This window comes from Apostichopus japonicus, chromosome 11, assembly GCF_037975245.1.
Source record: "Apostichopus japonicus isolate 1M-3 chromosome 11, ASM3797524v1, whole genome shotgun sequence".
Taxonomy (NCBI): Eukaryota; Metazoa; Echinodermata; class Holothuroidea; order Aspidochirotida; family Stichopodidae; genus Apostichopus; species Apostichopus japonicus.
In genome coordinates this window covers 4,979,251-4,998,805 of record NC_092571.1, presented here as the reverse complement: position 1 = coordinate 4,998,805, position 19,555 = coordinate 4,979,251, and the positions used below count along the sequence as shown (strand labels likewise).

The 19,555-nt window shown below is 37.9% G+C and overlaps 1 protein-coding gene across 3 annotated transcripts in view; it reads left to right on the top strand.

Annotated features, from left to right (window-relative positions):
- Positions 1-18,309, top strand: part of LOC139975574 (uncharacterized) — a 33,621-nt gene extending 15,312 nt beyond the window's left edge. For all 3 annotated transcript variants that reach the window (XM_071983586.1, XM_071983587.1, XM_071983588.1), the window contains exons 5-8: positions 5,614-5,746; positions 8,344-8,381; positions 15,688-16,626; positions 17,108-18,309. In XM_071983586.1, the coding sequence (XP_071839687.1) occupies positions 5,614-5,746; positions 8,344-8,381; positions 15,688-16,626; positions 17,108-17,173 (1,176 nt within the window). In that variant the 3' untranslated portion in view covers positions 17,174-18,309. The remainder of the gene's footprint in view (positions 1-5,613; positions 5,747-8,343; positions 8,382-15,687; positions 16,627-17,107) is intronic.
- The last annotated feature ends 1,246 nt before the right edge of the window (positions 18,310-19,555 follow it).

The window sequence follows — 19,555 nt, the reverse complement described above, 5'->3', positions numbered from 1 at the left end:
AACTATATATGAGGACAATGTATCAAAATCTTCAACCAGACAATTCCTTTAAGTCAGATGCAGTCAGCAAGTCATAGATTATTTAGGGTTAAGGGTCAACCATCAATCTATCAATTTGAAGGTGATCCTGTTTTGATATTAAGAGATTGCACAGCCAAAATTATGTAGGTACTTCATATTGCTGAAGGCTGATAGTTAAGGGGGAGGGGGAGTGTGAATGAGAAGGGCTAGAGGAAAAAAGGTATCCATGCCATGTACAGACCATTGTATATCTCAATATTTAGCACATGAACAAGCAAGAACCAAACCTTTAGGAATCTTGCTTTGTGTACATCCGTTCAAATATGCAAGATTCCTTAAAGGGAGTGAAGACTCGCGCAAAAAGAAACGACTAAAATGCCGGTAATATGACCTAGTTTCGAAATCTTGCCTAACCATTGGTTTGCAACAAAAAAAAACAAAAAAAAACACTTTGGAACCGGGTAGTATCGCGTCGGGTGGGTACCCGAGTAGCCGTATACCCCGTGCAAACACTAACAGTAGGCCTAACTAAAATATTATTGGAGAAAGGTAATTCAGCCTTATTGAAAGTCAGAAGGTTCGTAGCATAGCCAACTGTACATAGCGTACTTACATTACTCATGCTCTCCGAAGATGTCGTTTTGAACAATTTAATTCTTTTTTGATCCCCAAGTACAAATGTTACTGCAAAAATTTCCTGCCTTTTTGTATGGACACGCGCCTCTACCATCTGATCTACGACAAAGGTTTTACAATTACACGTCAGAGGATCTCTACCATACCTATCCTAACCAAACGTACTCATTACTGCAAGCTTCAAGCGAAATTACACACACACAGCTTGCTTCTGTACGTAATCATATAGACACTAGTGTACAGTCGACGCATACAAGCTGCGGTCAATACCCAGCACAGTGTACATAAGCAGGGATGGACATCTCAGGCCAGCTAAAGATAACAAGGTATCACATTTTATTACTGTCTGCATTTTGTAGCGACAATAAAAAAAACTTTACTTGCAAGCAACGGAAAGTTAACTTTTTTTTCAGAGGGCGGCATGCGGTTTGGGGCGAGTCGTTAATGCCTTTAACTAGCACTGCATAAGAAATACTCAAAATGCAACATGTCCTTTAAAGACAGGCACAATGATAACGTGAAAATGCAATTTGATGGTTTCATTTCATTTTATCGGGTTTGTATTCTAACATTATATTTTTGGATCACTTATGCAGTCTTTGTATGGTATACAAGAGTAACAATACCGACATAAGACCACTAGGTCATCATACAGTCAAACAGACCACTCCTTAAATCAATTTAGTGAGTAGAACCATTGAATGGAGAGTCCAAGTGATAAAATGCCCATTAATAAAGTTCAGGATAAATATACTTTAAGAACTTGCAAGAGGTAGTCCTTGCCCCATGAACAATGAAAGCTATAGTGTGGTAATGGAATCCAGTTTTATTAGATGTATCTGACTCAGTGGTGCAAACACTCATTGAAGTTTGAAGGAGTTCCTTTGTGTGGTGTACTTTTTCCATCAACTCCAGAGGGTTTCTTTACACAAACAGTCACCAATGTTTTGATGACATTAAAGGTCTCTGACTAACCATCAAAATTATACTGATCTTTGATCTGCACTTAGTTTGTATTTAGTGCTGCTCCAAGTCAAAGGTAGTTAACATGTGTGTTCATCATTTATGTTGCCACAGTAGTATTCTAGGGGGAAGGGTCTGAAGAAGACAGACACTGCTAAGGTGAGTGGAACATATTAATTTGTACTATTTAATGTGATCTGAAAAAGACAGATAGGCTAATTGTTAAGGTGGGTGGAACTCTTTACTAAGTTGTACACTTTAATGTTAAGGTGAGTGGAACATATCAATTTGTACTATTTAATGTGATCTGAAAAAGACATAGGCTAATTGTTAAGGTGGGTGGAACTTTTTACTAAGTTGTACACTTTAATGTTAAGGTGAGTGGTACTTATTATGTTGTACTGTTTCATGTTAAGGTGATAGGAACTTATTGATGTGTACTATTTAATGTGATCTGAAAAAGACAGATAGGCTAATTGTTAGCCCCCCAACCAATTTTTGTTGTGAAAATTCGGGCAATATGCTGAGAATATTTCGGGCAACTACTGAAAGAAGAAAAATTCGCAATGTGTTTTTCAATTTTTGTTGTGAAAATTTGGGCAATATGCTGAGAATTTATCGGGGACCTACTGAAATGGTTAAACTGATATTATTATTATCGTTAACATTGTAACGACTTGCCCAATAATTATAACCAATATGGAAGGGTAATAACACGGAAAATATAAGCAAAATTTTTCGCGCGCTCCAAGCGCGTTCAACATCTTAATGTGCATGTCATATAGGTATTCATTCCTTTATATTCCAGAAATTGCTTCTTTTGTACAGTGCTCTTGAGCATGTTTTATTTCATGGTAACAGCACTTTAATATTTGGTATTAATTGGTATTTATTTATATATTCATCAGTGTTCGGCATGTGATGTAAAAACCGATGAATGCCTATATGATAGCACATTAAGATGTTGAACTTGCGGAAAGCGCGCGAAAAATGTTGGTTATATTTTTCAGGCAAGTGGTTACAGCCCCCCCAAATCAAATGAGGCTCCTACACCTGTAAGTGGTACTTATTATGTTGTACTGTTTCATGTTAAGGTGATAGGAACTTATTTAGTTGTACTTTTTAATGTGATCTGAAAAAGACAGACAACTGTTAAGGTGAGTGGTACTTACTATGTTGTACTATTTAATGTGATCTGATTTGATGGGAGATCAAGGATAGTAATATAGGATAGGGATAAAAGAGACTAAGCACCTATGGGGAAGAAACAAAACTTTGAAAGATTCATGAGGCTGGTTATTTTTTCCAGTGGAGCATCAAGACTGAGAGTTCATTTAATCACTACTGTTGAAGTATTTGTGTTGGATCTAATCATTGGATTCCTCCTCCCCAAGGTATAATCAGCCCCCTCCCCAAGGTATAATCAGCCCCCTCCCCAAGGTATAAGCAGCCCCCTCCCCAAGGTATAATCAGCCCCCTCCCCAAGGTATAATCAGCCTCCTCCCCAAGGAATAATCATCCCCCTCCCCAAGGTATAATCAGCCCCCTCCCCAAGGAATAATCAGACCACAGACATTAATCTCATAGTGCAGTTAAAGGGGAAGCACAGTAAAATGAAGCAATAATAAACATCACTTGATGATGGTATCGAATTGAGTGAAGATTGCCTGCCTTGCTGCTGACTTTAGGTCACAGAGTGGACACAAAACAACTAAGGAAATTATGAATAGGGCAATAGGCCTACCGTACAATCAATATTCTAATAAAATGTCAAATGCTAGATAAAGGAAGGAGATTGTTTGTAGGCTTCATTTCACTAACAGACATTTATAAGTTCATTTGGATGACTGCTTGAGATCCATCAAAGTGAAGGGTCAGAACTGCCATTGGAATTATTTTCAGAATTATCTTAAGCAATACCATGTTAGGCAATTTCATCAATGTGTGTACGCAGCGAAACAAGAATAACTAAATATTAATAGAACATTTTTTTTTCTTTTGACTGAGACATATGTGTAAGTTATTCATTCTAAGTATTTCAGTCATTTGCAACCTACTGGTGATGGCTGCATGGGTGTGTTCTATTGTTATCAAATTTGCTGAATTCTATAACATAATGACTTGAAATCCACTGTGCATGTAGTGCTAAACTCCCGTTTCCTAATAAACTGAAGTTCAATCCAACTGAAATTGAATTTTCTAGGACACTTGGTTTCCTATCTATTTGATCCATAATTCAACAACTCTGCAGTATCATAAATTTCATTTCCTGTTTCATATTTAATATTGTCTATTGCTGACTCAGTCTTAAAGTTTTGCTTTAATTATTACTTCCATTCTCAATAATGAAACAACAAAGTTGTTTGTCATGTTGAGTTAATCATTCAGGAAGGTATTTTAAACTGACCTAGTCCTGTTAAATCACATTTGTTATTTGGGTTTATTCCCTCCTTGTTAAGCCACAATTTCAAACTTGAGAGCTGAGAGAAAGCAGATTTCTTATGTTTCAACAGTAATTGAGCGCTATAACTACAATAAGAGTTTCCTGTTAGATGGAACAAGAGAGTCAATTTCCTTTCATGTGCTATTGCAGCAATATCCTGCTAGTCTTGAACTTCTGGTCTTCGGTTTGTATAGCAATATAATATATACTGTACAGGCCTCCTGCATCAGCAATGTTTCACTGTGAGACGGCATTAAGTAAGTGAGTTGTTGAAGTGGTCCTTTTGAGGAGAATATTTTATCAAGACTGAAAAATCATAGCATGAGAAGTGAAGAAGACCTTTGTTTGTCTAATTAGACAATTTGTACTGGTAGTTTATGCTTGGAGAGTATTGTGTGTGAGTTTGAATACAGATAGATCATGGTGGATATACTTAACGTTTTATGTGGTCGCAGGAGGCAATATAACTTGATGTTGGACAAGAATGTTGAGGTAACTATCCAGATATAATTTGTATAAAAAGTATCTCTTCAATAAATTATAGTCCTTAAACGATTAAAAATTAATTATTGATAACTGATTTGGATTACTGTTATGAACTTAGTACTCTTGTGTTCTTCAGGTTAGTATGTACATTGTACAGGGAATGATTTATCCGGCATCGCATCATAAAATACTCTGCAAGTCCAAAGATGACAAGCCGTATGAAGAACTATTCCCTGTTACAACAAGATGTTTGAATTTGTCTTTATTTTGTTTACAAGTTTATGGCATCGCCTGCTTAGGTCAATCTACAAAGATCTCTAAAGTAATGATTATAGTTTTGGTTACTTATTATTATTAATACTTTCAAGTATCCTGCAAACTTTGATCCCATATTTTGCCAGCAGCTATCATTCATACAGTATTTTCTTTCATTTCTATTGTCTTGTGTGTACAGTGCATGGGTGAACATATGCAAGTTTGCTACATCCCAATATTGTATCACTAAAAGATCACTTGATAGATGTTACTGCTATAGATGTTAATGATTGAAAGAAACTTATTTTAGTGTTAAACCAACTGGTTGTCAACTCCTACATATATTTACTTCTAAGGATACAACTGCACTAGGTAATGCCACGATACTGTGGTATTTTTTATCTTGCAGTATTGAAGCTTAATTCAGGATTTTGTTACAATCAATCAAAGAAAGGAAGAAGGAAGCACACTCACTGTAAGCACCAAATATTGGATTACTAAATATCTTCTCAGCAATACAGGAATTTAATCACAACTTCACGTAGCGCAATGTTTGAATATAAATCCCTAGAAGCAAACTGAATTAAAATACATACTGGGCTGTTGCAAAAGCTGTTAAATTCATGTATGAATGTACCCATGTGGAGGAATAATTCATGTATGAATGTACCCATGTGGAGGAATAATTCATGTATGAATGTACCCATGTGGAGGAATAATTAATGTGAAGGAAACAAAAAGGGTGTAACATGACGATGAAACTATACCAGTAGTGATTTATGATTTTTGCATTTGATTTGTTTCACTAGGAAAAGGGATCTATACAATTCTTAGCAGACACAGAATCAGACGGTGAACATTGGGTTAAACGCTTTCAGGAGGCCTGTAGCTCTGGAAACATGTCTGCTGTCCTAACAAGACCTCCCCTGGAAGATGTTGATGGTAAGTACTTTATGGCTCAGCAGTTCTTCTATTAACTATGGGAGATTGAAAAATTTTGTCTTCAAAGAAAAATGGTTTTAGAATTTGAGAAGTTGATAAGGTTTTATGCAGGATGCAGGCGCGTAGCCAGGAATTTGCCAAGGGAGGGGCGAAACTGTAGATTCGGCATTGCAAACTATCTAAGCGGAGCGCCACCATGGTTGACGCGAAGCGTACAAGAAAATTTTGGCTGAAAATGCCTCCCAGATCGCTGGAAATGGCACTTCCCAGGCCTTGTAAGTTGCATCTTAGCATTTTCTCTTTTGGAAATACTAGCGATATCATAAAAACATTTAAGAAAAATTTAAAAAATGCTCAAGGGGGGGCGGCTGCCCCTTTCGCCCCCCCCTTGGCTACGCGCCTGGCAGGATGTGCGTCAAACACACAGTTGTGGTAATAAGTTTCACCTCTTTTCACAAGATTGGTTAACTTTTATAAGGTTTATCCCCAAAGGTGTTTCATGAAAGACAAAATAGTTTTGTGAGATCTTGTAGACCAATCTTCTCTGTTCATCCTAAATGATTTTTTGATGGTGCGTCTTTTCTTGTCATTAGTGAATGACTTGCAATGCTATTTTGGATAACATGATGTTCAGCAAGACCATGTGCAATGATTAATTTAACCTGTGGATATAGAAGTGAGAAGCTAGGGATGATCCAGTTCATTTGCAAAATGTATTCAAATTATGTGGCTGAATGTTAATCACATTGAATTATTGAAGAGGCCAATGGTTGGATTAGTCACATGCTTGATCTATCGATGCTTTGCAGTAAAATTAAAGCTCTCTCATGAGTGGCTGCATTCCCTCAGTAATGCTCTCTCATGAGACCGCATACCCATAGACATAGTAGTAATGCTCTCTCATGAGTGGCTGCATTCCCTCAGTAATGCTCTCTCATGAGACCGCATACCCATAGACATAGTAGTAATGCTCTCTCATGAGTGACTGCATTCCCTCAGTAATGCTCTCTCATGAGACCGCATACCCATAGACATAGTAGTAATGCTCTCTCATGAGTGACTGCATTCCCTCAGTAATGCTCTCTCATGAGACCGCATACCCATAGACTCAGAAGTAATGCTCTCTCATGAGTGGCTGCATTCCCTCAGTAATGCTCTCTCATGAGACCGCATACCCATAGACTCAGAAGTAATGCTCTCTCATGAGTGGCTGCATTCCCTCAGTAATGCTCTCTCATGAGACCGCATACCCATAGACATAGTAGTAATGCTCTCTCATGAGTGGCTGCATTCCCTCAGTAATGCTCTCTCATGAGACCGCATACCCATAGACTCAGAAGTAATGCTCTCTCATGAGTGACTGCATTCCCTCAGTTATGCTCTCTCATGAGTGACTGCATACCCATAGACTCGGTAGTGCTCTCTCATCAGTGGCTGCATTCCCTCAATAATGCTCTCTCATGAGACCGCATACCCATAGACATAGTAGTAATGCTCTCTCATGAGTGGCTGCATTCCCTCAGTAATGCTCTCTCATGAGACCGCATACCCATAGACATAGTAGTAATGCTCTCTCATGAGTGGCTGCATTCCCTCAGTAATGCTCTCTCATGAGACCGCATACCCATAGACTCAGAAGTAATGCTCTCTCATGAGTGGCTGCATTCCCTCAGTAATGCTCTCTCATGAGACCGCATACCAATAGACTCAGAAGTAATGCTCTCTCATGAGTGACTGCATTCCCTCAGTAATGCTCTCTCATGAGACCGCATATATACTCAGTAGTAATGCTCTCTCATGAGACCGCATACCAATAGACTCAGAAGTAATGCTCTCTCATGAGTGACTGCATTCCCTCAGTTATGCTCTCTCATGAGTGACTGCATACCCATAGACTCGGTAGTGCTCTCTCATCAGTGGCTGCATTCCCTCAGTAATGCTCTCTCATGAGACCGCATACCCATAGACTCGGTAGTGCTCTCTCATCAGTGGCTGCATTCCCTCAATAATGCCCCATAACAAATAATGCTAAGATGTAAAAATTAATTTTGGTTAATTTCAAGGTTTTGACTTAAAATGCCTTTTTAAAAACAAAACTTTACAAACCCAGTAATTTTAAGGTGATCAGTCGTCCCCAATTTCTGCAGACAGTCCCCTAGATTGTATGTACCAATGAAAATAGAGGGGACTCCAGATATGTCCCCTAATTTTATGTAATGTCCCTGAAATATGTTTGAACTTGTGAAAAGGCACTGGATAATTCCAATTTTACTCGTTTGGCTGTGGGTGCATTACAATGCACTTGAATACTAAAACAGATAAAATGTGATTGTTTACAACCACAAACTTAGTCATGGCTCACTGGGAGATAAAGGCAGCCCAGATCATTAATTTCAGACTGTAGCTAGGCTCTTTTTTTGATTGAAAACATCTTTATTCAGTATATAGCGATGAATACATAGTCTGTCCCTCCTCAGGATACATCGGGATGAAATTGAAACATTCATGAAGAAATGTTTGTAAACAATGATATAACCACACACAAATTATTGATTATATTGCTTACTATTTTTTTCCCTGTTTTGTTTCTCTACCAGGTTATGATCATAACATCAATGAGACGATCCAATCAGATGTAAGTGTGCATACTTGTATTACATAAATATATATATTATCAAGATTGTAGTGAGTTGGAAAATCCAGAACAGTAAAGAAACTTCCAGCCTCCACCGTCCATAGCCTAGTGGTTAGGGTGTCCGCGTACAGAGCGGGAGGCCCGAATCCCGGTGGAGGCTGGAAGCTTTTCACTGTTCTTGATTTTCCAACTCATTACGATTTTCATATATATACATACATACATACATACAGTATATATATATGTGTATATGTATATATATGTATTTGAATATATATAAATATATATATCAGGACATAGTGTTTCTATACAAAAGTTCAGAAGGCATAGTTTGTGGGTGTTTACTGGAGAGATGACTCATCTCTCAACCTTGTGTATCTAAATGACTTGATGATGAATGTGTAATCTAATTAAAGAACTTGAGTTAGTTATCGACCATGAACAAACTGAGCCAGGAAATTACATCATTAGCTTGGATTATTCTGTTATTTTGATTTCCTGAGGGGAAAAAACCAATAAAACAAAGGTTATACTTAAACTGTTTGACTTGTTTTAGTCACGCACACAAAGACAGCAGTTTCAATCATACAGCTGACATAAAGTTAGTAGAATTGACTATTTATGGAGAATAAAGGGAGGTTGCAAGCTGCCCCATTGGTAAGAGAAGTCTAACAGCTAACTGGTCTCCAACAAATAGACATTCTCGTAAGAAAAGAAATTGTTTACGAAACAGTGAACTGTATGTATCATCAGTACTGTCTATTACTTCAACAAATCCATGCATTCACACATGTAACATGATCTAGCAGTCCAAACATGTAAGCACTCTTTGTTTGGTTTTCATTGTGAAAGCTATGACTAACATTTGGACACATAGTTTGCATTGTTTATGCTGTGTACAGACAATGAAATGTGTTAAATAATGTAATACATATTAATTGTAATAATAATAACAATATAGGAGTAAGGATACTGTATTATATGGATTATCCTTGTATCCAGCTGTAACCGTGACCGTTAATATAGTTGGATCCGATTGGATGTCGTATACCAATAATACAGCATACAGAATCATCGGTACACGGAGTATTGCTTTCAAGAGTCAATTTTATGAGGCATTCTTTACTTTAATTCTACTAACGGGTGGATTGTATTAGTTATCAGCCAGCTGTTGTACAATTAAGTGAAATATTACTTTAGTAATTTGCAAATTAAAAAAGGACTCTTGTCTAAAAAGGCTGTATAAATGGGCAGTAGTACTAGTACTAGATGTACAGATTTTGAGGCCCCATATTTTAGGAACATTTGGGCCCACATTTTTGGGGCTCAATTTTTTTTGGGATAAAAAAAATATTTTTGAGCCACTTTGTTTTGGCCAAATATTGTTGGGACCATTAAAGTGCAAAATTTTATCAGGCCCAATTTTTTGGTGTGGGGCCAAACATGAAATATTTCAAGAACTCCACAACCTTAAATCAGATTGTATCCAACTTGGAATACAATTGTTGGTTAATAGCTGGTACATGTGGGTATAAAAGTTCCGATATTGGGTGATGACATACAACAGATTAATATACCACTAAGCAAAGAACCGCAGTACCCATTGGGCTCTTGTTGCACCCCTAAATAAAACAGACATTAGTATTTTTAGAGAGTTATCTCATTATTCCTCCTAGGAATTTTAATACTGAGTATATTGACTTAAAGTGACCTATAAATTTCTTGCATATTTCTGATAATGGAGAAAAACTAGTGGGTTGAATAGATTTAATCTGTTGGTGATCTCTGTGAATCATCTCTGAACTATGGTAAGGTAAACTGCACCTTTTCTGTTTAGTCAAAGCTGCTATTGTGCTGAGTGTTTCAAGAATCACAAGTTCAAGGTAGGAGACAGAAGAACCCGGGCCAAGTTTTATTTGAAAGGGTAAAGGGAATCAGATTGCAGACGTAAATCCCATTGTTCAGTTAAACCAAATGGAATAACTTGTTTTTTGTACACCAAGCAACCACATCAAAGAAACCGCAGTTGCTATGGAAACTGGAAAAGCAAAAATCGTCACCTATTTTTATTGTCCTGAAAGAAAAGGCTAAGTTGTTTAGAGTTCATAGTCTTCAAAGTGAACTGAGTTTGTCAATAACTGTGGTAATTGTTGAATTTTCTGCTGTGATTTGTGCAAATGACCGAGTTTTTTGCGGTTTGAGTCAATTAACTGATCATAATTGTAGCTCTGTGTTTACATTGATCATTGTCCCTACCCTTGCCAGTATGTTTCCTCAGTAGAAGAGCTTTAATTGTGTTTAAATTCACTCCACTAATCTAACAATTTCTGTAAATTAAAATAATCTCGCTCATAAAGTTGGTCCATTTGTTCGATGTAAATAGTTTCTATTAAAAGTTGACTGCAACAAGATAAAAGTCTGTACTTGTGTGGGCCTATGTGTATTGAGATTGCTATATGTTTTGTAGTATCATACCCAGTGGCTGAGATTTCTTGTCAGAAGTGGGGGGGTTGCAGGCCATTGATGAAATAAAAAGTCATAACTGCTGGCTCACTATCTAAGTGGAGCGCCACCATAAGTTGGCGCGAAGTGCACAAGAGTCTTTTGGCAAATATTGCCTCCCAGATTGCAGTAAATGGCACTGCCCAGGCCTTGAAAAGCTGCATTTAACCAGGGGCGTATGCAGGATTTTCTAACCCGGGGGACACGCATTACTATCTAAGCGGAACGCCACCATTGGTTGGCGCGCATCGTACAAGCAAATTTCTGGTTTTGGTACCCCCAGATCACCGGAAATGGCACTTCTCGGGCTTGAAACTGACCAACCATATGTACACTTTTGCCTGAGAACCAAGTATTTCCAAATACTTTTTTCTCATCTATAACCTTTTTGAAGATTGTCACCAGTCACACATCATGTTCGACTTCATCACACATCCTGTGGATCATGGCTTTTGTAGGTGATTCTTCATCGCGGCCCACAGTATCCGTCAGCCCCACTGTTCAGAATTTGAAAATTCACAATTCTCGTGAATAAATTCACTTCAAAACATACCCATAATGTTGCACAAAATATCATCTATGAACAACCGATATAGAAAAACCTCCTTCAAACCCTAACAGACAGGTCAAAATTGCACGAGTATGATGAAGTATGATGAAGAATGTTGGTTAGGAAATTTTCGAAAATTCAGACGGCCATTAAAAAATTTTGTTGAAGGAAATAAAAATATACCAGATATTTCCAAAACCGAACACTACACACATCGACAGTTTTGAGCATGGGCGCAGATCAGTCTTGGATAATGGTGAGGACGCGTTTATGCTCTCTGATACTATCTAAGCGGAGCGCGACCATGGGTTCGCGCGTAGCGTACAATTTTTTGGGGCAAATATACCTCCCAGATCGCCGGAAATAACACTTCCCAGACCTAATGATGCTCCTAAACCTCCTTAAGTTTTAGATCTCATGGCTTAGAAATTTAGTTTGGAGAAATACATGGGCGTCTGCAGAAAGAAAATTAGGGGACAAATAATCCAAGTAGACTTTTGTATATACGATGGGTCTGGGGTCCTCTCCCAGAAAACAAATATAGACTGCCGCAAATGCGATTTCCGTCCTATATTTAACAACTGTGGATAAAAACAATAAAATGAGAACTGCTGCATGTCATTTGCACAATGCTGGATCAAACTGCGCAAAAGTTCAATACAGGGGAACTTGAAATGCAGCTATTGGTCAAGGCAAATTGGTGGGGACACGGTATATCATATCATCAAAGTTGGTGGGGACGCGTCCCGGTGTCTTCACCAGGATCTGCGCCCATGGTTTGGAGGCTGTTTATCGTGGAACGCCATTTTCATGCTCACTGATATGATGTGATATCTGCTGTTTGCTTTACAAATTCGAATAATTTTGTCACTGTTCCTTTTTCTCTTCCCGTTTTCTTGCCGTATTTTCTACTCCATCCTTTTCTCTCTTTCTTCTTTTTCTTTTCCTTCCTTCACCTCGTTGAGGTTGGCAAGTGTATACAGTTCCAAAGCTATTCAACAGCAACAAAACGTTATTTTGTGTATGTCTGTTGTGGGGTGAAGTTAGCGCTATGAGCTACAAGTTCCAATGCACAAGGTGGGGGAAAGGGGCTAGAAATAATGTGTGGGTCAATTCTAACTCGGTTTTCGGTCGTTAACTGTTAATGTAGCCTACCAGGTAAAAGGTTGAAATGACTTAAACAATTTCAAATTCAATAATTTGATTTATTATGCCATTTGGAGCACATAACATAGGCTATAACAGAATATTACTGGCTAAAACTAGGGGGGTTGATTGTGTGGGCCAACCCCCCCTCTTAAAAAAGTGGGGGTGTTAAACCCCCCCCCCCTGTTTCTCCGCCACTGATCATACCCAACTGTGAAGGAGAGATAAGTTGCGTAAAAATATAAAAAATAGTTCGTTGTTTAAGTTCACCAAGACTGATGGAATTGGGCATTAACTTTGAGGAATCCAAAGTTTTGTACACTTCACTAATTAAATTTCAAGTACTGTATAATTGAAGAATCAGCCAACAGTTTGCAACACTCACATCACTGTCAGTGTTGTAGCACTTATGGTGACTTGACTCCAGTCAGTAATCCTGACTTGACTCAAAACCCAAACATTGCTTGACTTTATACTTGACAATCAACCGGAATCGAGTCAGACAAGGACTGACACATTAAAGCAAGGGACTGGAGTCAATGGATGTAAATGAATTCAGTGTTGATTGACTTCAAAGATTACCTTAAAAAAACGATAAATAATTTCAAAATATGAGAACGCTATTATGTTGTGTTTGACAGAGAAATAATTTTTAAATCATCTAGGATGGATATTCAAATGTACTTTGAACAGTAGAGAACGTGACGTCACCTTCGCAAAGGAAGATTGGGACATAACCCACGCTCCATACAGTTCCTACAGTAATCACAACAAAAACCGTGTTTGAATACACATTAATATCTTAATTTTCGGTGAAATTCTTATAAATTATATATGTTTTAAAAAATTGTTAAGCCTTCATATATGTACTGCATCGATGATTTCCTGAGTTTTGTGTTACACAAGATAAGTTTTAACAGCAGACTGTTCGTTGTTTAAACATCGCGCTATACAGCTCCAATGCGAAGAATGTTCACATGCAGGCTGCTCTAATGTTTACAATCGGACAGTTCCTAGAAGCCTTAGCTTAACGGTACTACATTCTGTCCTGACATTGATTCCGCCAAGTTTCATCTTTCGATGTTACAAATACTTTTCAAGCTTCCTTTTACTATAAAGTTGATCTGTGAATTTTAATGATGCTCTAGCGGATAATATCGGTGTTCTATAAAAACAGGGACACTTTACCAAACATGGCTATGTTACCACATTTACATATATCCTGGAAGGGAACCCTATACCACACATGGCTATGTTACCACATGTACACATATCCTGGATGGGGACACTATACCACACATGGCTATGTTACCACATGTACACATATCCTGGATGGGGACACTATACCAAACATGGCTATGTTACCACATGTACATATATCCTGGACAGGGACACTTTACCTAACATGGCTATGTTACCACATGCATATTCTGGATGGGGACGCTATACCTACCATGGCTATGTTACCACATGTACATATATCCTGGACATTGAACACACCTCATGGTTGTCCAAATCATGGAGGTAAACCTCCATGTCCAAATTAAGTAAGAAATTTGTGATGAAAATATGATGTAATGTATACCAATATCTACTAAGTAAACCATGATGTCACTGATTTGTGTAATTTCATAACACGAATGTGATGATGATTCAGGCGCGGCGGAACGTAAAAATTATTGGGGGGGCTAATGTGTGGAGACTATCTAAGCGGAGCGCCACCATCGGTTGGCGCGGAGCGTACAAGAAAATTTTGGGTTTTTTCAAACCCCCAGATGGCCGGAAACGGCACTTCCCGAGTGTTTTATGCTGCGAATACCTAGCCCTTAAATATGGGTCTCAAGCCTGCAATTTCTCAGATTGCACGTAAAAGTCTGTAAAAACATTGTAATTTGTATATTCGATGGTGTTTTAAGAGAGTAGCTACTACTCGTAGTGTACTCGCAAAGACGTTTTTGAGTGTAGTAGGGGCAGTGGCGGAGCTAGGGGTATTGGTCAGGGGGGGGGGCAAGAATGGTCTTTTGGGGCGCTTTTGACACTAAGCGGAGCGCCACCACAGGTTGGCGCGGTGCATACAGAAAATTTCTGAGTAAAGATACTCCCTAGATTGCAGGAAATGACCCTTTCCTGGCCTTGCTAATTTGCAGATAAACGGAGAATAAATAGGTGTCGTTGCCATTTTGTCGGAAAATTACACCAACAGAATATGACAAATGTCAATAGGTATATGAGAGCGCAATAAAATAGTCAATCGCGAATAAGTAAAAAGTAGTGAAAAGCTGAAAAGGGCGCCAGCAGTCCATTTGAGTCCGTCAGGGGGGGGGGCCTGACTGTATATATGAACGCTCCGCCACTAAGTAAGGGGATGTTGGAGAACTGGCTCAAATAAGGCAAGTCATTGGCCTAAGACGAAGTTGTGTTACGCTTACCGGTACTCACACTCACTGCTTCCACTTTTCACGGGGTGTGAAGACGCGGTTGGGGTGACAATGTGGTCTATAGCCAGGGGACGGGCCGAGGGTCCCCCAGCAATTACTAAAATTATTACACCTATATAGTATACGTGTGCATCGGACAGATCGACAAGTATGCATTGAAAATGGGCAGATGCACGTTTCGGAGCCTTGGTAAATATTGGGGGGGGCTTATCATGCATTTGTCCCCTCAACTTTTTCATTGGGGGGGCCAAGCCCCCCCAAGCCCACCCCGGTTCCGCCGCCACTGTGATGATTTAAACTACAGAACTGGCACTTTTAAGGTGCTTGCTCTCTTTTTAAAATAGTTATGATACGCCTAACAGTACACGGTTCATTCTGAAATTTGTTCAATTAATCAGTTGGGATTCGACAATCGTGTATCATTTCATGGTTTTGATTTTTGTACACACCATTTTATTCTGTGTTTATACTTCAATAAAAAAAAGTTCTCAGTTGATGGAATGTTAAAGGTTCAATTAAATTCATCAGCCTTTACTTAGTAAAAAAGACCATAGAAGAGTGTCTTAGCTTGAACAATAACAAACTCAGGTTTGTTAAAATTGCCAACCATACTCTTAAAAGCTGCTTTAGGCTGTTTTTTTTTTCAACAATTGTTTCTACTTTCTTTTAGGCCTCAGATTCACCATCGGAATCACCTCTGCTCCAACAGAGGAGGAACATGATTCATAAAAAATACCAACAAGCTAACGAAACTGAGGAGATGAACTCTTTGAAACGCTCCTTGATCCTGAATCAAAGGAGAATGTCAGCCCAATCAAAACTGCATGCCCTAGATAAACAGCGCTTAGAGCAGAAAGTGCTCAGAGCTAAAAACAAGAAAGGACGCAGCAAATGTGAGCCTGCCCTCACTGATGAGTTTGATGTTACTACAAAGGAACTGATAAACGAACTGAAACAAAAGGTGGCGGACATCGACAGAGAGTTGAACGATAACATCCTGAAGATGGACCAGAGAAGGCAGGCCTTGCTTAGAAAGCAGGAAATGGAATTAGAGATTCTACATCAGGAGAGGGAACTGATGAAATATCGCAGTAGAGCTCACGCTGCTCTGAAAACAATGATGTTAAAGTCAGTCATACCATCACCTCTCTCTGAGGAGAAGGAATTTGAACCTGACCAGATCGAGGGGGTCAGTAATTTACCGGTTGCTTCTTCCAGTGATTCATATGGAGACCACCTTCATGGAAAGACAAACAGCATCTCTTCATCCATGAGTTCGTTGTCCTCTAACAGTACAAACGAATCTTATGGAAGCTCCTACAGTAACTCTAAAAACTCACCCAGGTTAGAACAACTCTCATTCAGGAGTACAGATTCTGTTTTCAGTAATCAGGTGTCCACACCAGACTCTGGGATACATCAACCAATCAGCAAGAAGTATTCACCGATCAGCAGTCCTGAAATAAGGGCAGCATATGGTAGGATACCAGAACAGGACTCATTAAACACTAGCGACTCTGATTCTGTAGATGGGGTAGTAACCTTGCCAACTAATATCAAACCCAAACTGAGAACGGAAGTCCCACCAGAAGTCCTGAGGGATATCAATGTAAGTGGATGATATTTCTGATATGAACAGGGGATATGTGTATGGCCTTGCTCCTAAGTGTTGGAGGGGCAGAAGGGGCCTGGATCTTGAAGAGGGGGGAGGTTCAGGGATGGAATGGATTCAGATAATGCAGAGAGGAAACTGTTCAATGGTGGGGGGGGGGGGATATAAGTAGCACCTAACATTGTGAGATTCTGGTTGGCTGATGCCAATCTCCTCCCCTCCCATCCAAAATTTCTTCTCATTAGAGGCAACCTTACAGAGGTTTTCATAGATTTTTGTGCTGAAAGTTTTGTATAATCAGCATTTGCATACAATTTGAATCAAATGTTCCAAATTATTACATTTCATTTTCTGAGAATTTTGAATTAAATCAAATCTTACACTCTTGTCAGTTGTTGAAATGTCAGGGAACTGTTTGCTAAATCATTACACTGACCCTTTGATTCAAATTTCATTATTTCAACATTCTATTTTTCAGCAATTTGAAGAAATGGCCAAACTTGCTCTGCGTAAGGCTGGGTGGTTACCTGCAGACATCTTTTAAATCATGGATGAGACAGCAGCTAATGTCTGGTTCATTTGAGGCGACAGGAGTCTTTGACCCAACCCATCAAAAGTACTGTTTTCAATGATATGTTGATCAGCTTGGCAAAGACACTGAGCCAATGATTATCTCCAAGCAGGCAATTTAATTTGCAAGTAAAAAATAAGAGTGTTAATTACTTGTTTTGGGCACATTATAGTGAAGTGGTTTCATTCATATGAAAATAATTGCAAATGAACACAAAATGAGGACACAATACTCACGTTTTTTCCCTTAATGGGACATATTGTGACATGGAAGAGAAAAATAGTCCACAATGACAGTTAAAAACCACATTTCCAATATCTTGTCCGTACTTCAAGATAAGGTTGATTCAAAGGAACGGATTTTGGTTGGCTAAACCCTTGTTTCTTTGTCGGAATGGATTACAGTAGGTCCTCTGTGATCTAATATCAGCAATGTTCTTCACAAGCTTGATTTTTCCTTCTATTATAATATTCTTGTTTATGATCTCTCCTTTAGATCTGATACATTTGGAATGCTTGCTTTGTTGTCATGAAAATGCAACTATTTTGTAGAAATGTTATTTTTCTCTGTGAAAAATTAATTTCAACAATATAAAGAAAAGCAAAATGTTTTTAGCTGAATTGCATTCATGACATCATCCATTCTGTTGTTGCCAGATATATTCACAAAATGCCACCAAATTTGGAAAACTTCATATCTTTGCCCTAGGAAATGCTATGAGTTTTCTTGACCTTTTTATGTAGAAAACTTCCAGTACTGTTATTAAGCAATCAGCTTCAGTTCCTGGAATGTCCCATATGTTTGCATGTGAAGCAATTCTTAGCTTGTTATGATTTATTTAGATATTATTCATTGGTAGCTTGTTAACAGAGTATCTAATTTGCATATATTCTACTCGATGTTGTGTCATATAATGAATGTAAACATTTGAAATGCATTGTTTATTTGTCATTTATGTTATTTTAAAGATACAAGTGTACAAATACTTTAATGTGCCAAACCATGCTGTACTTTTATAACCTTTTTCTTTTCTTTTCTTTTCTTATAACACCATTATTCGAGGTTTTTGTGAGTGTTTTAATGAATATAATATATTACACTCAAACATATCCTACCTTTCTGTTATTTGGTCTTTGCAACGAATGCTTCACAAAATGTAACCTTTCTCCTGCCAAGAAAGGAGCTATTTATCACCATAATACTGCACACAAACACACAAAATATTGAAAAAGTTGTGAACATGATCATGTAGCAGCATGAATCTGCACATGCCTAAGTGAATGTAATCACTCTAACTTAATCACTCTGCAATTTCAGTGGTTTTTACACTAAATCTCTTGTAATTTATGTAACAAAATGTGAAAGCCATGTGTATGAAACATTTCAACCATTTGATGCTTGAATTGTCAAATTAGAAAAACAGGATTTTAGACTTTAAATATGCTAATAAAGTCACTCCTGTTTAATCTTAAGCAACATATCTTACTGCCATTCACAAGCATTTTCACTTCTTGGAGACCAAGTTTAATTTAACACTCCTCACTGCTTGGAAGCAATTTGGGAGTCCTCTAAATTTAGAATATCAAAATCAATTTTCTAGGTTCACTTTACAGTATGAAACATTCTACAGATTGTGTGTTTTTTAAGTTCCCAAGTTAAATATGGAATAATTTAGTGTTTTCATTTTGCATGGCTTTGAATATTTCTTTTTTATAAACTAAGAACATGTATAACATAATTATACTGTTCTTAGTTGAAAGAAATATTGAAATCTTTCAATTTTTGTGTGAAAAACTGCTATAATTAAAATACTAGATTTCTTAGCACTTCTGTCATTTGTAAAGCCATGTTAGGCTCAATACAATACAAATTCAACACATAGACAATGAGTCACGATACAATACAAATACAACACATAAACAGTTAGTCTCAATACAATACAAATACAACACAAACAATAAGGCTCTTTACAGTACAAATACACATAAAAAATTAAGCTCAATGCAATACAAATACAACACGTCAACAATTAGGCTCAATACAACACAAATACAACACATCGTCATCATCATCATCACATACAACACATCAACAATTAGGCTCAATACAACACAAATACAACACATCGTCATCATCATCATCACATACAACACATCAACAATTAGGCTCAATACAACACAAATACAACACATCAACAATTAGGCTCAATACAACACAAATACAACACGTCAACAATTAGGCTCAATACAACACAAATACAACACATCGTCATCATCATCATCACATACAACACATCAACAATTAGGCTCAATACAACACAAATACAACACATCAACAATTAGGCTCAATACAACA